Genomic DNA, 18645 nt, shown 5'->3' with positions numbered 1-18645 from the left:
TTTATTACACTCCTGCCCGGCCTCCGCTTTAAAGCAGCTGCTGCGCTGCGAAGAGAACCAATGCTTCAGCTTATCAGCCTTATCGCTCATCCCGAACTTTCTCTCATTTGAGTACTTGAGCGCCCTTAGCCCCGAATCCCTAGCACCGAAATTTCATTTCTCGTTCGCTCACTGCCCTCGCCTTACCTACGCTATATTTCATGAGGTATATTAGTTTTGCAGCAGCTGGCTGTGTAACATTTCAAAGGTTGTCAGGTCCTTAAGACATCCTCCGTTTTGGCCAGACATTACTAAGAAAACTGTACGAGTTTTATTCCAAAACTGTTTGAAAACTAAAAGAATCCCTCATAGATGATATATATGGGAACGAGCGATCTTTAGGTTTAGTTTATTGTAATGTGGGATATGTCCTATATGGAACTACGCCTGAAAAGAGTTATTCAAATAAATCATCTAGTGTATTTTGGGGCAACCAAAGGCTAGTCTTTCTTTCTCGGTCCATTTTTTTTTTTTTTGTGAATATTTGGGCAGCGCTCTCGCCCCAGGGTGGAGTGGAATGGAGTGGAGCGACCTTCGGACTCATTTCGATTGCAGTTCCAAAATTTGCAGCAGCATCAGCAATAGAAAGAGAAATAGAATCCAACGCTTCCTGTTGTGGCTGCCACTGCCACTGCTGGCTGGTTGGTTGGTTAGGAAAAGTTTTCGCAACTGTTGAACGGATCTGGGAATGAAGAGGAGGGGGCGATGGGGGCGTCGTTTTTATGCAATTTGTGCGCTTTAGGAGTGGCAGCAGGCTCTGCGGGCGCCTGGGCGTAACTTTAATCTATCATTGCCGCCAGGATACGGATTCTGGCAAGCATGCAACGAATACAAATGAGGGAAATGCGAGACGGCTTTGGACATGCTGTGGCTAAATGTGGGCCAATGCATACGGATCGACAGTATCTCTGGATAATCTTTTATGCATTTTGCACAGAATATATATGTATGTATAATATATTAAATTTCTGGGTTAATAAAAGATACCAAATATACCTTAAGCTTTCCTTAGATAGTTGATTATGTAAGAGGAATGTTGTGGAAGAACTTGTATTATAAATATTCCATGTGAACTGTTGCTGAGTTCTCAGATCGAAGTAAATGTCATGTCAGTTGGTTATAAAAACTAATACCGGGACAAAAGTGTATGGAATGTGTTCTTATTTTAAAATCTTATTGGAAATGCACATATGAATGCACGTATTGCATATACATACATATATCTTCTTGATAAGTATCAATAGTCGAGTCGAAATAGGCGTCTATCCATCTTAGAATTCATAAGCGTACAGTGAGATTGTTTTCGGAAAAATACCCATTTTTCATAGCAATTTTATAGAACTTATGGATGAACCTATGATAAAACTTCGGTTCTGGCGTTCGGCTAACCCCCGCGTCATGTATGTAACTGCATACAACAATAGAATACAACACAAAACTGATCAACACAAGAATATAAATAAATAGAACACAAAATGAGGTCAATTAATAGCTTGTTGCCATTGGCTTTTAATCAGCTACAGAAGATCACGGATTGCCTTGCGAATGTGCCACAGCCTGTGCCGTTTTCCAAGATGCCGAAGGAAGAAATGGAGAGGGCCGGGGTTCTGGTGGCTTCTTGCTTTCTGGATAAACTCTCTGTGAAAGATGAGCAAGAGAGCCAAATTCTGAAGATACTTTATGCACAGTAGACATCAAATCCAGTCCGTGGAGGCCTGCCGGAATCGGATGAAGCTGCTCGCAGAATATGTCCGGGAACTGGTGGACAGTTGGGTCTCCAGTAAACAGCTGTCCGTGTCCCAAATGTTCCGGTGAAAGGCATTCTGTAGGAACTTGATGATTGTGCAGTCCTTGGTCCTTGGGCAAGAGTCGGTTCTCGTCCAGCGTCTGTTGTTGCTCCCCATTGACCGACATGACCTTTCCGAATGCCTCCTCTTCAAGTGCCGACCATGAGTTTGTTGACGTGCAGTAGGAAGTCCACCCATTCTTGGAAAGTGATCAGTCGCAGCTGGAGTGGGAGACACTGCAAGAAAGTTTGGGGTTAGGCATTGGGTGGAAGCCTGTGATGTGGATTTTGCCTCTCACCGTTGAATCTCCGCTCTGAGAATGAAGGTAGTCGCTCTCGTCCAGCCGCTTGAGGAATATCTTGTTCAGCTTAAGATTTATCTGGGGGGCCTTGCCGTATGCCCCAGGCAGTTCGTCCAACAGCCGGTGGTAAGGCTCCGTGGCTATGGGCTCACTGCTGGCATTGCAATTGGAGTGGTCCTAGCTTTCCTCCTCGAGGAGGAAATTCTTGTACTGCGTGAGGGCATCGGACAGCAGAGCTCAGGGAATATTGAGAATCTGTCCTATGCCCTCGCGCAGTAGAATTTCCTCCTGGAAAGAAAAGCAAGGACCATACCAATTGTAGAGCCAGCACTGAACCGATAGCCACGGAGCACTACTACCGTCTGCTGCACGAATTTCCTGAGGCACACGGCGAGGTCCGCCATATGGCTATGGGCCCACTGCTGGCATTGCAATTTGAGTGGTCCTAGCTTTCCTCCTCGAGGAGGAAATTCTTGTACTGCGTGAGGGCATCGGACAGCAGAGCTCAGGGAATATTGAGAATCTGTCCTATGCCCTCGCGCAGTAGAAGAATTTCCTCCTGGAAAGAAAAGCAAGGACCATGTCAATTGTAGAGCCAGCACTGAGCCGATAGCCACGGAGCACTACTACCAACTGCTGCACGAATTTCCTGAGGCACACGGCGAGGTCCCCCATATGGCTATGGGCCCACTGCTGGCATTGCAATTTGAGTGGTCCTAGCTTTCCTCCTCGAGGAGGAAATTCTTGTACTGCGTGAGGGCATCGGACAGCAGAGCTCAGGGAATATTGAGAATCTGTCCTATGCCCTCGCGCAGTAGAAGAATTTCCTCCTGGAAAGAAAAGCAAGGACCATGCCAATTGTAGAGCCAGCACTGAGCCGATAGCCACGGAGCACTACTACCGTCTGCTGCACGAATTTCCTGAGGCACACGGCGAGGTACCTCATATAACTATCAAGCTGAACAAGCTATTTTTCTCGGACAGAACAAACACTTGAGCGGAGTAGATTATCGAAACATAAAAAACAAAGCATGACCGACAGACAAGGATTCGTTTTGGAAGCAAAGTCAATGTCAAATTCGGAAACGGAACACGCTGTGGCACTTTGTCACGGTCATCCGTGATTTTCTGTAGCTGATTAAAAACCAATGGCAACAAGCTATGAATTAACCTCATTTTGTTTATATTTATTTATATTCTTGTGTTGATCAGTTTTGTGTTGTATTCTATTGTTGTATGCAGTTACATGCAAAGCGTTGCTTGGCTCTTGATGACGCGGCGGTAGCCGAACGCCAGAGCCGAAGAACCTGGGATCCAGTTTCATGTGTTCGATGTGCGACATGTTCGCTGTATGAACTGGCACATCTATATACTGTATTGTTAGTGGTTCCTGGTTCAACCTATAGTGACAGAGTGTGGCCAGGCAACAGGAAACTAAGTACGGTCACACCGGTCAATCAGCTGTGTTCTGCTTACAAATGAATTCTGCTAAAAATTCGTTAGATATTTAATAGAAATTTTGAGCACAGTTGGCTCTGCAGAACGAATCGACACTTCCAGCAGTTCCATTTATTTCCTTTATAAGGGATTGGGTTTTTCCAGATATAGATTTATATATTTTTTTCGATCATAAAGTAAACAACGTTCCCCTTGTGAGTTTCAGCGGACACCGCAACTCTACAGTTATACCCGATACTAAGTCAGTATGGCTCTCCTCCGGCAGGCGCCGCTAATATTGAACGACACGACAAAGAGTGCGTGCGAGAGAGACAGAAAATTAGTCTGAGCGTGTTGGTTTGTTCCTTTTGGCTATAAAAATGATCTGATCTGATCCAGATTCAGCAATCTGATAGATATGATCATTATCTATGATTCTGCGTTTTTAGTTTTCTCGTATCCTCAATATTGTGGATGCAACAGATTTTCGTCCTTTGTGGGGTCGGAAGGGGGTGGGGCGAAATTCTGAGATATACGTTTAAAAGTGAGATCTAACAGGAGTGCGGATACCAAATTTGGTTACTCTAGCCTTAATAGTCTCTGAGATTTGTGAATATCCCCAGATTTTCATCCTTTGCGGGGCCGGAAGGGGGTGTGGCGAAATTTTGAAACAAACTCGTCTCGGTCCGATATATAAGGAGTGTGGATACCAAATTTGGTTGCTCTAGCTTTTATAGTCTCTGAGATCTAGGCGCTAATGTTTTACTCTAAGCAAAGCCGGCTATGCTACGTGTGTGTTAGAGAGAGACAGGGCGAGAAAAAATGAAATTATTTTCTTGATGCTGGCTATAATAATAATACGATCCAATTCAGATTCTGCAGTCTAAAAGATATGGTCATTCTCTACGATTCTGCGTTTTTGGTTTTCTCGTATCTTTAAAATTGTGGATGCCACAGATTTTCGTCCTTTGTGGGGGCGGAAGTGGGCGGGGCGAAGTTTTGAAATATTTTTGTAGCAGTGACATATCACAGAAGTCTGGTTACAAAACATCGTTGCTCTAGCTCTTATAGTCTTTGAGCACTAGGCGCTAATAGGGACGGACAGACGGACAGACAGACATGGCTCAATCGACTCGGCTATTGATGCTGATCAAGAATATATATACTTTATGGGGTCGGAAACGATTCCTTCTGGACGTTACACACATCCACTTTTACCACAAATCTAATATACCCCAATACTCATTTTGAGTATCGGGTATAAAAACGAAATGATTCTGCTATTTTGCCGCAGAGAACGGGATCCTTTGCGCCGACGATGCTTCAGTGGCATGTGTCTGATCGGAATGGGCTCCGTTTTGCTGGCCCAGTCAGGAAGCAGTAAGCCACTGAAGGTCCTTGGAGCCGCTGCCGGTGCCTTGGGCGTGGCTCGTCTCACAAGTGTGTGGCAACTAAAGCAGCAGGAGAGCCAGCTGCTCCCCGAAGAGTCTCGAGAGTCTCATAAGTGTGTGTAATGATCATGTTTTGAGTATCTCCATAAGCTAAATTACTCTGCATCCTGCCTCCAGCGGAGGAAAGAGACACAGAAAACGTGAAACGAATTTAATTGTTGACTGATTAAAGATATAGCCCCATCTTATTGCTACCTTTAGTTTGTTTCTGCATCTGCCAGTTGAGATAAGCCTTAGTCGTCGTATTTCTGTATTGGGTTTTCGTCCTAGTAGTGGAATCGAAAAGGGAATAGTTTAGGCAGATCGTGGAACTGGACTTGGAGAATCCTCGAGGTCCGATCAGGCGCAAGTTCAAGTCCAGGAAACTGTCCTTGTTCCAAAACGAAAGACTTTTAATCAAAGTTTGTGAAGTTGTAGTTACAGAATTAATCTCCTGAGAAAATGTGTCCAGTATTTTACATTGAAACTGTGGAGATGATCATAAAACAGATAATAGTGCGGACTTCTCACAATAAAGAATATACAATACGCTCGTAGAGAGCATTTCTTCGTAGACTATCGTTTAGATTATCGAACATAATCTAAAGTCATACATACATAAATATACATGTGCATTATACTATGTACTATGTGGGTTTCTAAGCCCATTACACATTATAGTATCATCAATAATGATAACAGAAGAAAGTACGAAAGCTAACAGAGGGGTGCGCCGCGGTATGCTCAAACAAGCAGTTCCTTTAAAGCCAAAGCAGTTCGAGAGTGTCGGGAGTGCTTCAATTTCCACAATGCAAGATTGCGGGGGGCAGCATTATGCTATCCTCTGCAAGAGTATACAAATAATAAAAATGACTAATGTCGACGCTCCATTGGCCTCTCTTATGGGTGTACTTTCTAGATAAGATAATGTACAAAAAATTGTTGGTACACCGATTTCCCTCTGATTACAGTACGTATCAAGACTTTAGGTCACTTTACAGCCGCTTTAAAACACAAAGCGATTGAATTTCTAACTTCTAACTTATCACATGTTAAGTTAATTATTTAACAGAAAATGTAATATTTTCCATTTGAGAATAAGAAATTATTATTCTAATTATATAGAACCTATGATAGAACTCATTATAGTATAGATAATATATTATTGGACGGGCTTCAACCACTAACCATACAGTATATACATACATATGCAGATGTGCCAGTTCATACAGCACATCGAACACATGAAACTGGATCTCAGGGTCTTCGGCTCTGGCGATCGGCTAACCCCCGCGTCATCAAGAGCCAAACAACACTTTGCATGTAACTGCATACAACAATAGAATACAACACAAAACTGATCAACACAAGAATATAAATAAATAGAACACAAAATGAGGTCAATTAATAGCTTGTTGCCATTGGCTTTTAATCAGCTACAGAAGATCACGGATTGCCTTGCGAATGTGCCACAGCCTGTGCCGTTTTCCAAGATGCCGAAGGAAGAAATGGAGAGGGCCGGGGTTCTGGTGGCTTCTTGCTTTCTGGATAAACTCTCTGTGAAAGATGAGCAAGAGAGCCAAATTCTGAAGATACTTTATGCACAGTAGACATCAAATCCAGTCCGTGGAGGCCTGCCGGAATCGGATGAAGCTGCTCGCAGAATATGTCCGGGAACTGGTGGACAGTTGGGTCTCCAGTAAACAGCTGTCCGTGTCCCAAATGTTCCGGTGAAAGGCATTCTGTAGGAACTTGATGATTGTGCAGTCCTTGGTCCTTGGGCAAGTTTCGGTTCTCGTCCAGCGTCTGTTGTTGCTCCCCATTGACCGACATGACCTTTCCGAATGCCTCCTCTTCAAGTGCCGACCATGAGTTTGTTGACGTGCAGTAGGAAGTCCACCCATTCTTGGAAAGTGATCAGTCGCAGCTGGAGTGGGAGACACTGCAAGAAAGTTTGGGGTTAGGCATTGGGTGGAAGCCTGTGATGTGGATTTTGCCTCTCACCGTTGAATCTCCGCTCTGAGAATGAAGGTAGTCGCTCTCGTCCAGCCGCTTGAGGAATATCTTGTTCAGCTTAAGATTTATCTGGGGGGCCTTGCCGTATGCCCCAGGCAGTTCGTCCAACAGCCGGTGGTAAGGCTCCGTGGCTATGGGCTCACTGCTGGCATTGCAATTGGAGTGGTCCTAGCTTTCCTCCTCGAGGAGGAAATTCTTGTACTGCGTGAGGGCATCGGACAGCAGAGCTCAGGGAATATTGAGAATCTGTCCTATGCCCTCGCGCAGTAGAAGAATTTCCTCCTGGAAAGAAAAGCAAGGACCATACCAATTGTAGAGCCAGCACTGAACCGATAGCCACGGAGCACTACTACCGTCTGCTGCACGAATTTCCTGAGGCACACGGCGAGGTCCGCCATATGGCTATGGGCCCACTGCTGGCATTGCAATTTGAGTGGTCCTAGCTTTCCTCCTCGAGGAGGAAATTCTTGTACTGCGTGAGGGCATCGGACAGCAGAGCTCAGGGAATATTGAGAATCTGTCCTATGCCCTCGCGCAGTAGAAGAATTTCCTCCTGGAAAGAAAAGCAAGGACCATGCCAATTGTAGAGCCAGCACTGAGCCGATAGCCACGGAGCACTACTACCGTCTGCTGCACGAATTTCCTGAGGCACACGGCGAGGTACCTCATATAACTATCAAGCTGAACAAGCTATTTTTCTCGGACAGAACAAACAATTTTGGAATGATACTTGAGCGGAGTAGATTATCGAAACATAAAAAACAAAGCATGACCGACAGACAAGGATTCGTTTTGGAAGCAAAGTCAATGTCAAATTCGGAAACGGAAACGGAACACGCTGTGGCACTTTGTCACGGTCATCCGTGATTTTCTGTAGCTGATTAAAAACCAATGGCAACAAGCTATGAATTAACCTCATTTTGTTTATATTTATTTATATTCTTGTGTTGATCAGTTTTGTGTTGTATTCTATTGTTGTATGCAGTTACATGCAAAGCGTTGCTTGGCTCTTGATGACGCGGCGGTAGCCGAACGCCAGAGCCGAAGAACCTGGGATCCAGTTTCATGTGTTCGATGTGCGACATGTTCGCTGTATGAACTGGCACATCTATATACTGTATTGTTAGTGGTTCCTGGTTCAACCTATAGTGACAGAGTGTGGCCAGGCAACAGGAAACTAAGTACGGTCACACCGGTCAATCAGCTGTGTTCTGCTTACAAATGAATTCTGCTCAAAAGTCGTTAGATATTTAATAGAAATTTTGAGCACAGTTGGCTCTGCAGAACCAATCGACACTTCCAGCAGTTCCATTTATTTCCTTTATAAGGGATTGGGTTTTTCCAGATATAGATTTATATATTTTTTTCGATCACAAAGTAAACGAGGGGGAACGTTGTGAGTTACAGCGGACACCGCAACTCTACAGTTATACCCGATACTAAGTCAGTATGGCTCTCCTCCGGCAGGCGCCGCTAATATTGAACGACACGACAAAGAGTGCGTGCGAGAGAGACAGAAAATTAGTCTGAGCGTGTTGGTTTGTTCCTTTTGGCTATAAAAATGATCTGATCTGATCCAGATTCAGCAATCTGATAGATATGATCATTATCTATGATTCTGCGTTTTTAGTTTTCTCGTATCCTCAATATTGTGGATGCAACAGATTTTCGTCCTTTGTGGGGTCGGAAGGGGGTGGGGCGAAATTCTGAGATATACGTTTAAAAGTGAGATCTAACAGGAGTGCGGATACCAAATTTGGTTACTCTAGCCTTAATAGTCTCTGAGATTTGTGAATATCCCCAGATTTTCATCCTTTGCGGGGCCGGAAGGGGGTGTGGCGAAATTTTGAAACAAACTCGTCTCGGTCCGATATATAAGGAGTGTGGATACCAAATTTGGTTGCTCTAGCTTTTATAGTCTCTGAGATCTAGGCGCTAATGTTTTACTCTAAGCAAAGCCGGCTATGCTACGTGTGTGTTAGAGAGAGACAGGGCGAGAAAAAATGAAATTATTTTCTTGATGCTGGCTATAATAATAATACGATCCAATTCAGATTCTGCAGACTAAAAGATATGGTCATTCTCTACGATTCTGCGTTTTTGGTTTTCTCGTATCTTTAAAATTGTGGATGCCACAGATTTTCGTCCTTTGTGGGGGCGGAAGTGGGCGGGGCGAAGTTTTGAAATATTTTTGTAGCAGTGACATATCACAGAAGTCTGGTTACAAAACATCGTTGCTCTAGCTCTTACAGTCTTTGAGCACTAGGCGCTAATAGGGACGGACAGACGGACAGACGGACGGACGGACAGACGGACAGACAGACATGGCTCAATCGACTCGGCTATTGATGCTGATCAAGAATATATATACTTTATGGGGTCGGAAACGATTCCTTCTGGACGTTACACACATCCACTTTTACCACAAATCTAATATACCCCAATACTCATTTTGAGTATCGGGTATAAAAACGAAATGATTCTGCTATTTTGCCGCAGAGAACGGGATCCTTTGCGCCGACGATGCTTCAGTGGCATGTGTCTGATCGGAATGGGCTCCGTTTTGCTGGCCCAGTCAGGAAGCAGTAAGCCACTGAAGGTCGTTGGAGCCGCTGCCGGTGCCTTGGGCGTGGCTCGTCTCACAAGTGTGTGGCAACTAAAGCAGCAGGAGACCCAGTCAGTCCCCGAAGAGTCTCGAGAGTCTCATAAGTGTGTGTAATGATCATGTTTTGAGTATCTCCATAAGCTAAATTACTCTGCATCCTGCCTCCAGCGGAGGAAAGAGACACAGAAAACGTGAAACGAATTTAATTGTTGACTGATTAAAGATATAGCCCCATCTTATTGCTACCTTTAGTTTGTTTCTGCATCTGCCAGTTGAGATAAGCCTTAGTCGTCGTATTTCTGTATTGGGTTTTCGTCCTAGTAGTGGAATCGAAAAGGGAATAGTTTAGGCAGATCGTGGAACTGGACTTGGAGAATCCTCGAGGTCCGATCAGGCGCAAGTTCAAGTCCAGGAAACTGTCCTTGTTCCAAAACGAAAGACTTTTAATCAAAGTCTGTGAAGTTGTAGTTACAGAATTAATCTCCTGAGAAAATGTGTCCAGTATTTTACATTGAAACTGTGGAGATGATCATAAAACAGATAATAGTGCGGACTTCTCACAATAAAGAATATACAATACGCTCGTAGAGAGCATTTCTTCGTAGACTATCGTTTAGATTATCGAACATAATCTAAAGTCATACATACATAAATATACATGTGCATTATACTATGTACTATGTGGGTTTCTAAGCCCATTACACATTATAGTATCATCAATAATGATAACAGAAGAAAGTACGAAAGCTAACAGAGGGGTGCGCCGCGGTATGCTCAAACAAGCAGTTCCTTTAAAGCCAAAGCAGTTCGAGAGTGTCGGGAGTGCTTCAATTTCCACAATGCAAGATTGCGGGGGGCAGCATTATGCTATCCTCTGCAAGAGTATACAAATAATAAAAATTACTAATGTCGACGCTCCATTGGCCTCTCTTATGGGTGTACTTTCTAGATAAGATAATGTACAAAAAATTGTTGGTACACCGATTTCCCTCTGATTACAGTACGTATCAAGACTTTAGGTCACTTTACAGCCGCTTTAAAACACAAAGCGATTGAATTTCTAACTTCTAACTTATCACATGTTAAGTTAATTATTTAACAGAAAATGTAATATTTTCCATTTGAGAATAAGAAATTATTATTCTAATTCTAATTATATAGAACCTATGATAGAACTCATTATAGTATAGATAATATATTATTGGACGGGTTTCAACCACTAACCATACAGTATATACATACATATGCAGATGTGCCAGTTCATACAGCACATCGAACACATGAAACTGGATCTCAGGGTCTTCGGCTCTGGCGATCGGCTAACCCCCGCGTCATCAAGAGCCAAACAACACTTTGCATGTAACTGCATACAACAATAGAATACAACACAAAACTGATCAACACAAGAATATAAATAAATAGAACACAAAATGAGGTCAATTAATAGCTTGTTTCTATTGGCTTTTAATCAGCTACAGAAGATCACGGATTGCCTTGCGAATGTGCCACAGCCTGGGCCGTTTTCCAAGATGCCGAAGGAAGAAATGGAGAGGGCCGGGGTTCTGGTGGCTTCTTGCTTTCTGGATAAACTCTCTGTGAAAGATGAGCAAGAGAGCCAAATTCTGAAGATACTTTATGCACAGTAGACATCAAATCCAGTCCGTGGAGGCCTGCCGGAATCGGATGAAGCTGCTCGCAGAATATGTCCGGGAACTGGTGGACAGTTGGGTCTCCAGTAAACAGCTGTCCGTGTCCCAAATGTTCCGGTGAAAGGCATTCTGTAGGAACTTGATGATTGTGCAGTCCTTGGTCCTTGGGCAAGTTTCGGTTCTCGTCCAGCGTGTGTTGTTGCTCCCCATTGACCGACATGACCTTTCCGAATGCCTCCTCTTCAAGTGCCGACCATGAGTTTGTTGACGTGCAGTAGGAAGTCCACCCATTCTTGGAAAGTGATCAGTCGCAGCTGGAGTGGGAGACACTGCAAGAAAGTTTGGGGTTAGGCATTGGGTGGAAGCCTGTGATGTGGATTTTGCCTCTCACCGTTGAATCTCCGCTCTGAGAATGAAGGTAGTCGCTCTCGTCCAGCCGCTTGAGGAATATCTTGTTCAGCTTAAGATTTATCTGGGGGCCTTGCCGTATGCCCCAGGCAGTTCGTCCAACAGCCGGTGGTAAGGCTCCGTGGCTATGGGCTCACTGCTGGCATTGCAATTGGAGTGGTCCTAGCTTTCCTCCTCGAGGAGGAAATTCTTGTACTGCGTGAGGGCATCGGACAGCAGAGCTCAGGGAATATTGAGAATCTGTCCTATGCCCTCGCGCAGTAGAAGAATTTCCTGCTGGAAAGAAAAGCAAGGACCATGCCAATTGTAGAGCCAGCACTGAGCCGATAGCCACGGAGCACTACTACCATCTGCTGCACGAATTTCCTGAGGCACACGGTGAGGTCCCCCATATGGCTATGGGCCCACTGCTGGCATTGCAATTTGAGTGGTCCTAGCTTTCCTCCTCGAGGAGGAAATTCTTGTACTGCGCGAGGGCATCGGACAGCAGAGCTCAGGGAATATTGAGAATCTGTCCTATGCCCTCGCGCAGTAGAAGAATTTCCTCCTGGAAAGAAAAGCAAGGACCATGCCAATTGTAGAGCCAGCACTGAGCCGATAGCCACGGAGCACTACTACCATCTGCTGCACGAATTTCCTGAGGCACACGGCGAGGTCCCCCATATGGCTATGGGCCCACTGCTGGCATTGCAATTTGAGTGGTCCTAGCTTTCCTCCTCGAGGAGGAAATTCTTGTACTGCGTGAGGGCATCGGACAGCAGAGCTCAGGGAATATTGAGAATCTGTCCTATGCCCTCGCGCAGTAGAAGAATTTCCTCCTGGAAAGAAAAGCAAGGACCATGCCAATTGTAGAGCCAGCACTGAGCCGATAGCCACGGAGCACTACTACCGTCTGCTGCACGAATTTCCTGAGGCACACGGCGAGGTACCTCATATAACTATCAAGCTGAACAAGCTATTTTTCTCGGACAGAACAAACAATTTTGGAATGATACTTGAGCGGAGTAGATTATCGAAACATAAAAAACAAAGCAATGTCAAATTCGGAAACGGAACACGCTGTGGCACTTTGTCACGGTCATCCGTGATTTTCTGTAGCTGATTAAAAACCAATGGCAACAAGCTATGAGTTAACCTCATTTTGTTTATATTTATTTATATTCTTGTGTTGATCAGTTTTGTGTTTTATTCTATTGTTGTATGCAGTTACATGCAAAGCGTTGCTTGGCTCTTGATGACGCGGCGGTAGCCGAACGCCAGAGCCGAAGAACCTGGGATCCAGTTTCATGTGTTCGATGTGCGACATGTTCGCTGTATGAACTGGCACATTTATATACTGTATTGTTAGTGGTTCCTGGTTCAACCTATAGTGACAGAGTGTGGCCAGGCAACAGGAAACTAAGTACGGTCACACCGGTCAATCAGCTGTGTTCTGCTTACAAATGAATTCTGCTAAAAAGTCGTTAGATATTTAATAGAAATTTTGAGCACAGTTGGCTCTGCAGAACGAATCGACACTTCCAGCAGTTCCATTTATTTCCTTTATAAGGGATTGGGTTTTTCCAGATATAGATTTATATATTTTTTTCGATCACAAAGTAAACGAGGGGGAACGTTGTGAGTTACAGCGGACACCGCAACTCTACAGTTATACCCGATACTAAGTCAGTATGGCTCTCCTCCGGCAGGCGCCGCTAATATTGAACGACACGACAAAGAGTGCGTGCGAGAGAGACAGAAAATTAGTCTGAGCGTGTTGGTTTGTTCCTTTTGGCTATAAAAATGATCTGATCTGATCCAGATTCAGCAATCTGATAGATATGATCATTATCTATGATTCTGCGTTTTTAGTTTTCTCGTATCCTCAATATTGTGGATGCAACAGATTTTCGTCCTTTGTGGGGTCGGAAGGGGGTGGGGCGAAATTCTGAGATATACGTTTTAAAGTGAGATCTAACAGGAGTGCGGATACCAAATTTGGTTACTCTAGCCTTAATAGTCTCTGAGATTTGTGAATATCCCCAGATTTTCATCCTTTGCGGGGCCGGAAGGGGGTGTGGCGAAATTTTGAAACAAACTCGTCTCGGTCCGATATATAAGGAGTGTGGATACCAAATTTGGTTGCTCTAGCTTTTATAGTCTCTGAGATCTAGGCGCTAATGTTTTACTCTAAGCAAAGCCGGCTATGCTACGTGTGTGTTAGAGAGAGACAGGGCGAGAAAAAATGAAATTATTTTCTTGATGCTGGCTATAATAATAATACGATCCAATTCAGATTCTGCAGTCTAAAAGATATGGTCATTCTCTACGATTCTGCGTTTTTGGTTTTCTCGTATCTTTAAAATTGTGGATGCCACAGATTTTCGTCCTTTGTGGGGGCGGAAGTGGGCGGGGCGAAGTTTTGAAATATTTTTGTAGCAGTGACATATCACAGAAGTCTGGTTACAAAACATCGTTGCTCTAGCTCTTACAGTCTTTGAGCACTAGGCGCTAATAGGGACGGACAGACGGACAGACGGACGGACGGACAGACGGACAGACAGACATGGCTCAATCGACTCGGCTATTGATGCTGATCAAGAATATATATACTTTATGGGGTCGGAAACGATTCCTTCTGGACGTTACACACATCCACTTTTACCACAAATCTAATATACCCCAATACTCATTTTGAGTATCGGGTATAAAAACGAAATGATTCTGCTATTTTGCCGCAGAGAACGGGATCCTTTGCCCCGACGATGCTTCAGTGGCATGTGTCTGATCGGAATGGGCTCCGTTTTGCTGGCCCAGTCAGGAAGCAGTAAGCCACTGAAGGTCTTTGGAGCCGCTGCCGGTGCCTTGGGCGTGGCTCGTCTCACAAGTGTGTGGCAACTAAAGCAGCAGGAGAGCCAGTCAGTCCCCGAAGAGTCTCGAGAGTCTCATAAGTGTGTGTAATGATCATGTTTTGAGTATCTCCATAAGCTAAATTACTCTGCATCCTGCCTCCAGCGGAGGAAAGAGACACAGAAAACGTGAAACGAATTTAATTGTTGACTGATTAAAGATATAGCCCCATCTTATTGCTACCTTTAGTTTGTTTCTGCATCTGCCAGTTGAGATAAGCCTTAGTCGTCGTATTTCTGTATTGGGTTTTCGTCCTAGTAGTGGAATCGAAAAGGGAATAGTTTAGGCAGATCGTGGAACTGGACTTGGAGAATCCTCGAGGTCCGATCAGGCGCAAGTTCAAGTCCAGGAAACTGTCCTTGTTCCAAAACGAAAGACTTTTAATCAAAGTTTGTGAAGTTGTAGTTACAGAATTAATCTCCTGAGAAAATGTGTCCAGTATTTTACATTGAAACTGTGGAGATGATCATAAAACAGATAATAGTGCGGACTTCTCACAATAAAGAATATACAATACGCTCGTAGAGAGCATTTCTTCGTAGACTATCGTTTAGATTATCGAACATAATCTAAAGTCATACATACATAAATATACATGTGCATTATACTATGTACTATGTGGGTTTCTAAGCCCATTACACATTATAGTATCATCAATAATGATAACAGAAGAAAGTACGAAAGCTAACAGAGGGGTGCGCCGCGGTATGCTCAAACAAGCAGTTCCTTTAAAGCCAAAGCAGTTCGAGAGTGTCGGGAGTGCTTCAATTTCCACAATGCAAGATTGCGGGGGGCAGCATTATGCTATCCTCTGCAAGAGTATACAAATAATAAAAATTACTAATGTCGACGCTCCATTGGCCTCTCTTATGGGTGTACTTTCTAGATAAGATAATGTACAAAAAATTGTTAGTACACCGATTTCCCTCTGATTACAGTACGTATCAAGACTTTAGGTCACTTTACAGCCGCTTTAAAACACAAAGCGATTGAATTTCTAACTTCTAACTTATCACATGTTAAGTTAATTATTTAACAGAAAATGTAATATTTTCCATTTGAGAATAAGAAATTATTATTCTAATTCTAATTATATAGAACCTATGATAGAACTCATTATAGTATAGATAATATATTATTGGACGGGTTTCAACCACTAACCATACAGTATATACATACATATGCAGATGTGCCAGTTCATACAGCACATCGAACACATGAAACTGGATCTCAGGGTCTTCGGCTCTGGCGATCGGCTAACCCCCGCGTCATCAAGAGCCAAACAACACTTTGCATGTAACTGCATACAACAATAGAATACAACACAAAACTGATCAACACAAGAATATAAATAAATAGAACACAAAATGAGGTCAATTAATAGCTTGTTTCTTCTTGCTTGCTTCTTGGCTTCTTGCTTTCTGGATAAACTCTCTGTGAAAGATGAGCAAGAGAGCCAAATTCTGAAGATACTTTATGCACAGTAGACATCAAATCCAGTCCGTGGAGGCCTGCCGGAATCGGATGAAGCTGCTCGCAGAATATGTCCGGGAACTGGTGGACAGTTGGGTCTCCAGTCAACAGCTGTCCGTGTCCCAAATGTTCCGGTGAAAGGCATTCTGTAGGAACTTGATGATTGTGCAGTCCTTGGTCCTTGGGCAAGTTTCGGTTCTCGTCCAGCGTCTGTTGTTGCTCCCCATTGACCGACATGACCTTTCCGATTGCCTCCTCTTCAAGTGCCGACCATGAGTTTGTTGACGTGCAGTAGGAAGTCCACCCATTCTTGGAAAGTGATCAGTCGCAGCTGGAGTGGGAGACACTGCAAGAAAGTTTGGGGTTAGGCATTGGGTGGAAGCCTGTGATGTGGATTTTGCCTCTCACCGTTGAATCTCCGCTCTGAGAATGAAGGTAGTCGCTCTCGTCCAGCCGCTTGAGGAATATCTTGTTCAGCTTAAGATTTATCTGGGGGCCTTGCCGTATGCCCCAGGCAGTTCGTCCAACAGCCGGTGGTAAGGCTCCGTGGCTATGGGCTCACTGCTGGCATTGCAATTGGAGTGGTCCTAGCTTTCCTCCTCGAGGAGGAAATTCTTGTACTGCGTGAGGGCATCGGACAGCAGAGCTCAGGGAATATTGAGAATCTGTCCTATGCCCTCGCGCAGTAGAAGAATTTCCTCCTGGAAAGAAAAGCAAGGACCATGCCAATTGTAGAGCCAGCACTGAGCCGATAGCCACGGAGCACTACTACCATCTGCTGCACGAATTTCCTGAGGCACACGGCGAGGTCCCCCATATGGCTATGGGCCCACTGCTGGCATTGCAATTTGAGTGGTCCTAGCTTTCCTCCTCGAGGAGGAAATTCTTGTACTGCGTGAGGGCATCGGACAGCAGAGCTTAGGGAATATTGAGAATCTGTCCTATGCCCTCGCGCAGTAGAAGAATTTCCTCCTGGAAAGAAAAGCAAGGACCATGCCAATTGTAGAGCCAGCACTGAGCCGATAGCCACGGAGCACTACTACCGTCTGCTGCACGAATTTCCTGAGGCACACGGCGAGGTACCTCATATAACTATCAAGCTGAACAAGCTATTTTTCTCGGACAGAACAAACAATTTTGGAATGATACTTGAGCGGAGTAGATTATCGAAACATAAAAAACAAAGCATGACCGACAGACAAGGATTCGTTTTGGAAGCAAAGTCAATGTCAAATTCGGAAACGGAAACGGAACACGCTGTGGCACTTTGTCACGGTCATCCGTGATTTTCTGTAGCTGATTAAAAACCAATGGCAACAAGCTATGAATTAACCTCATTTTGTTTATATTTATTTATATTCTTGTGTTGATCAGTTTTGTGTTGTATTCTATTGTTGTATGCAGTTACATGCAAAGCGTTGCTTGGCTCTTGATGACGCGGCGGTAGCCGAACGCCAGAGCCGAAGAACCTGGGATCCAGTTTCATGTGTTCGATGTGCGACATGTTCGCTGTATGAACTGGCACATCTATATACTGTATTGTTAGTGGTTCCTGGTTCAACCTATAGTGACAGAGTGTGGCCAGGCAACAGGAAACTAAGTACGGTCACACCGGTCAATCAGCTGTGTTCTGCTTACAAATGAATTCTGCTAAAAAGTCGTTAGATATTTAATAGAAATTTTGAGCACAGTTGGCTCTGCAGAACGAATCGACACTTCCAGCAGTTCCATTTATTTCCTTTATAAGGGATTGGGTTTTTCCAGATATAGATTTATATATTTTTTTCGATCACAAAGTAAACGAGGGGGAACGTTGTGAGTTACAGCGGACACCGCAACTCTACAGTTATACCCGATACTAAGTCAGTATGGCTCTCCTCCGGCAGGCGCCGCTAATATTGAACGACACGACAAAGAGTGCGTGCGAGAGAGACAGAAAATTAGTCTGAGCGTGTTGATTTGTTCCTTTTGGCTATAAAAATGATCTGATCTGATCCAGATTCAGCAATCTGATAGATATGATCATTATCTATGATTCTGCGTTTTTAGTTTTCTCGTATCCTCAATATTGTGGATGCAACAGATTTTCGTCCTTTGTGGGGTCGGAAGGGGGTGGGGCGAAATTCTGAGATATACGTTTTAAAGTGAGATCTAACAGGAGTGCGGATACCAAATTTGGTTACTCTAGCCTTAATAGTCTCTGAGATTTGTGAATATCCCCAGATTTTCATCCTTTGCGGGGCCGGAAGGGGGTGTGGCGAAATTTTGAAACAAACTCGTCTCGGTCCGATATATAAGGAGTGTGGATACCAAATTTGGTTGCTCTAGCTTTTATAGTCTCTGAGATCTAGGCGCTAATGTTTTACTCTAAGCAAAGCCGGCTATGCTACGTGTGTGTTAGAGAGAGACAGGGCGAGAAAAAATGAAATTATTTTCTTGATGCTGGCTATAATAATAATACGATCCAATTCAGATTCTGCAGACTAAAAGATATGGTCATTCTCTACGATTCTGCGTTTTTGGTTTTCTCGTATCTTTAAAATTGTGGATGCCACAGATTTTCGTCCTTTGTGGGGGCGGAAGTGGGCGGGGCGAAGTTTTGAAATATTTT

At 44.1% G+C, this 18645-nt stretch overlaps 3 protein-coding genes and 2 long non-coding RNA genes across 8 annotated transcripts in view; 1 reads left to right on the top strand and 4 right to left on the bottom strand.

The window, feature by feature from the left end:
• Positions 1 to 18645, top strand: part of LOC108152152 — a 56015-nt gene that overhangs the window by 20806 nt on the left and 16564 nt on the right. The window lies entirely within an intron of this gene.
• Positions 1 to 18645, bottom strand: part of LOC108164537 (cytosolic endo-beta-N-acetylglucosaminidase) — a 35865-nt gene that overhangs the window by 3144 nt on the left and 14076 nt on the right. The window lies entirely within an intron of this gene.
• LOC108164538 lies at positions 1516 to 17871 on the bottom strand. Of its 2 annotated transcripts, none has more exons than XM_033399939.1 (3): positions 16443 to 16530; positions 16005 to 16380; positions 1516 to 1686 (listed from the first exon to the last, which is right to left on the bottom strand). In XM_033399939.1, the coding sequence occupies exons 2-3, from the start codon at positions 16269 to 16271 to the stop codon at positions 1567 to 1569; spliced, it is 387 nt and encodes a 128-aa protein (XP_033255830.1). In that variant the 5' UTR covers positions 16272 to 16380; positions 16443 to 16530; the 3' UTR covers positions 1516 to 1566. The 2 variants fall into 2 exon arrangements, 1 of the variants encoding a protein (XP_033255830.1); XR_004475067.1 differs by lacking the exon at positions 1516 to 1686 and adding an exon at positions 17118 to 17871 and having other exon boundaries at positions 14299 to 16380; positions 16443 to 16490.
• LOC117185980 lies at positions 6390 to 8406 on the bottom strand. The gene is made up of 2 exons (XR_004471166.1): positions 6999 to 8406; positions 6390 to 6936 (listed from the first exon to the last, which is right to left on the bottom strand). It is a non-coding gene; the product is annotated as an uncharacterized LOC117185980 (long non-coding RNA).
• On the bottom strand, positions 11052 to 13310 carry LOC117185979. Of its 2 annotated transcripts, XR_004471165.1 has the most exons (3): positions 12602 to 13310; positions 11656 to 11703; positions 11052 to 11593 (listed from the first exon to the last, which is right to left on the bottom strand). It is a non-coding gene; the product is annotated as an uncharacterized LOC117185979 (long non-coding RNA). The 2 variants fall into 2 exon arrangements; XR_004471164.1 differs by lacking the exon at positions 12602 to 13310 and having other exon boundaries at positions 11656 to 11743.

Source organism: Drosophila miranda, chromosome XL (assembly GCF_003369915.1).
Source record: "Drosophila miranda strain MSH22 chromosome XL, D.miranda_PacBio2.1, whole genome shotgun sequence".
NCBI classification, from domain to species: domain Eukaryota; kingdom Metazoa; phylum Arthropoda; class Insecta; order Diptera; family Drosophilidae; genus Drosophila; species Drosophila miranda.
The sequence above is the reverse complement of the archived record's forward strand: the minus strand, read 5'-3'. Positions and strand labels throughout refer to the sequence as shown.

What these genes read in the sequence shown, in the direction of transcription:
- LOC108164538 (XM_033399939.1), bottom strand. Translation starts at nt 16,271, where the DNA reads ATGTCGGTCAATGGGGAGCAACAACAGACGCTGGACGAGAACCGAAAC. An exon ending in AATTTGGCTCTCTTGCTCAT is followed by an intron (nt 1,687 to 16,004) that starts CTTTCACAGAGA and finishes TCTCTTGCTCAT; the next exon opens with CTTTCACAGAGAGTTTATCC.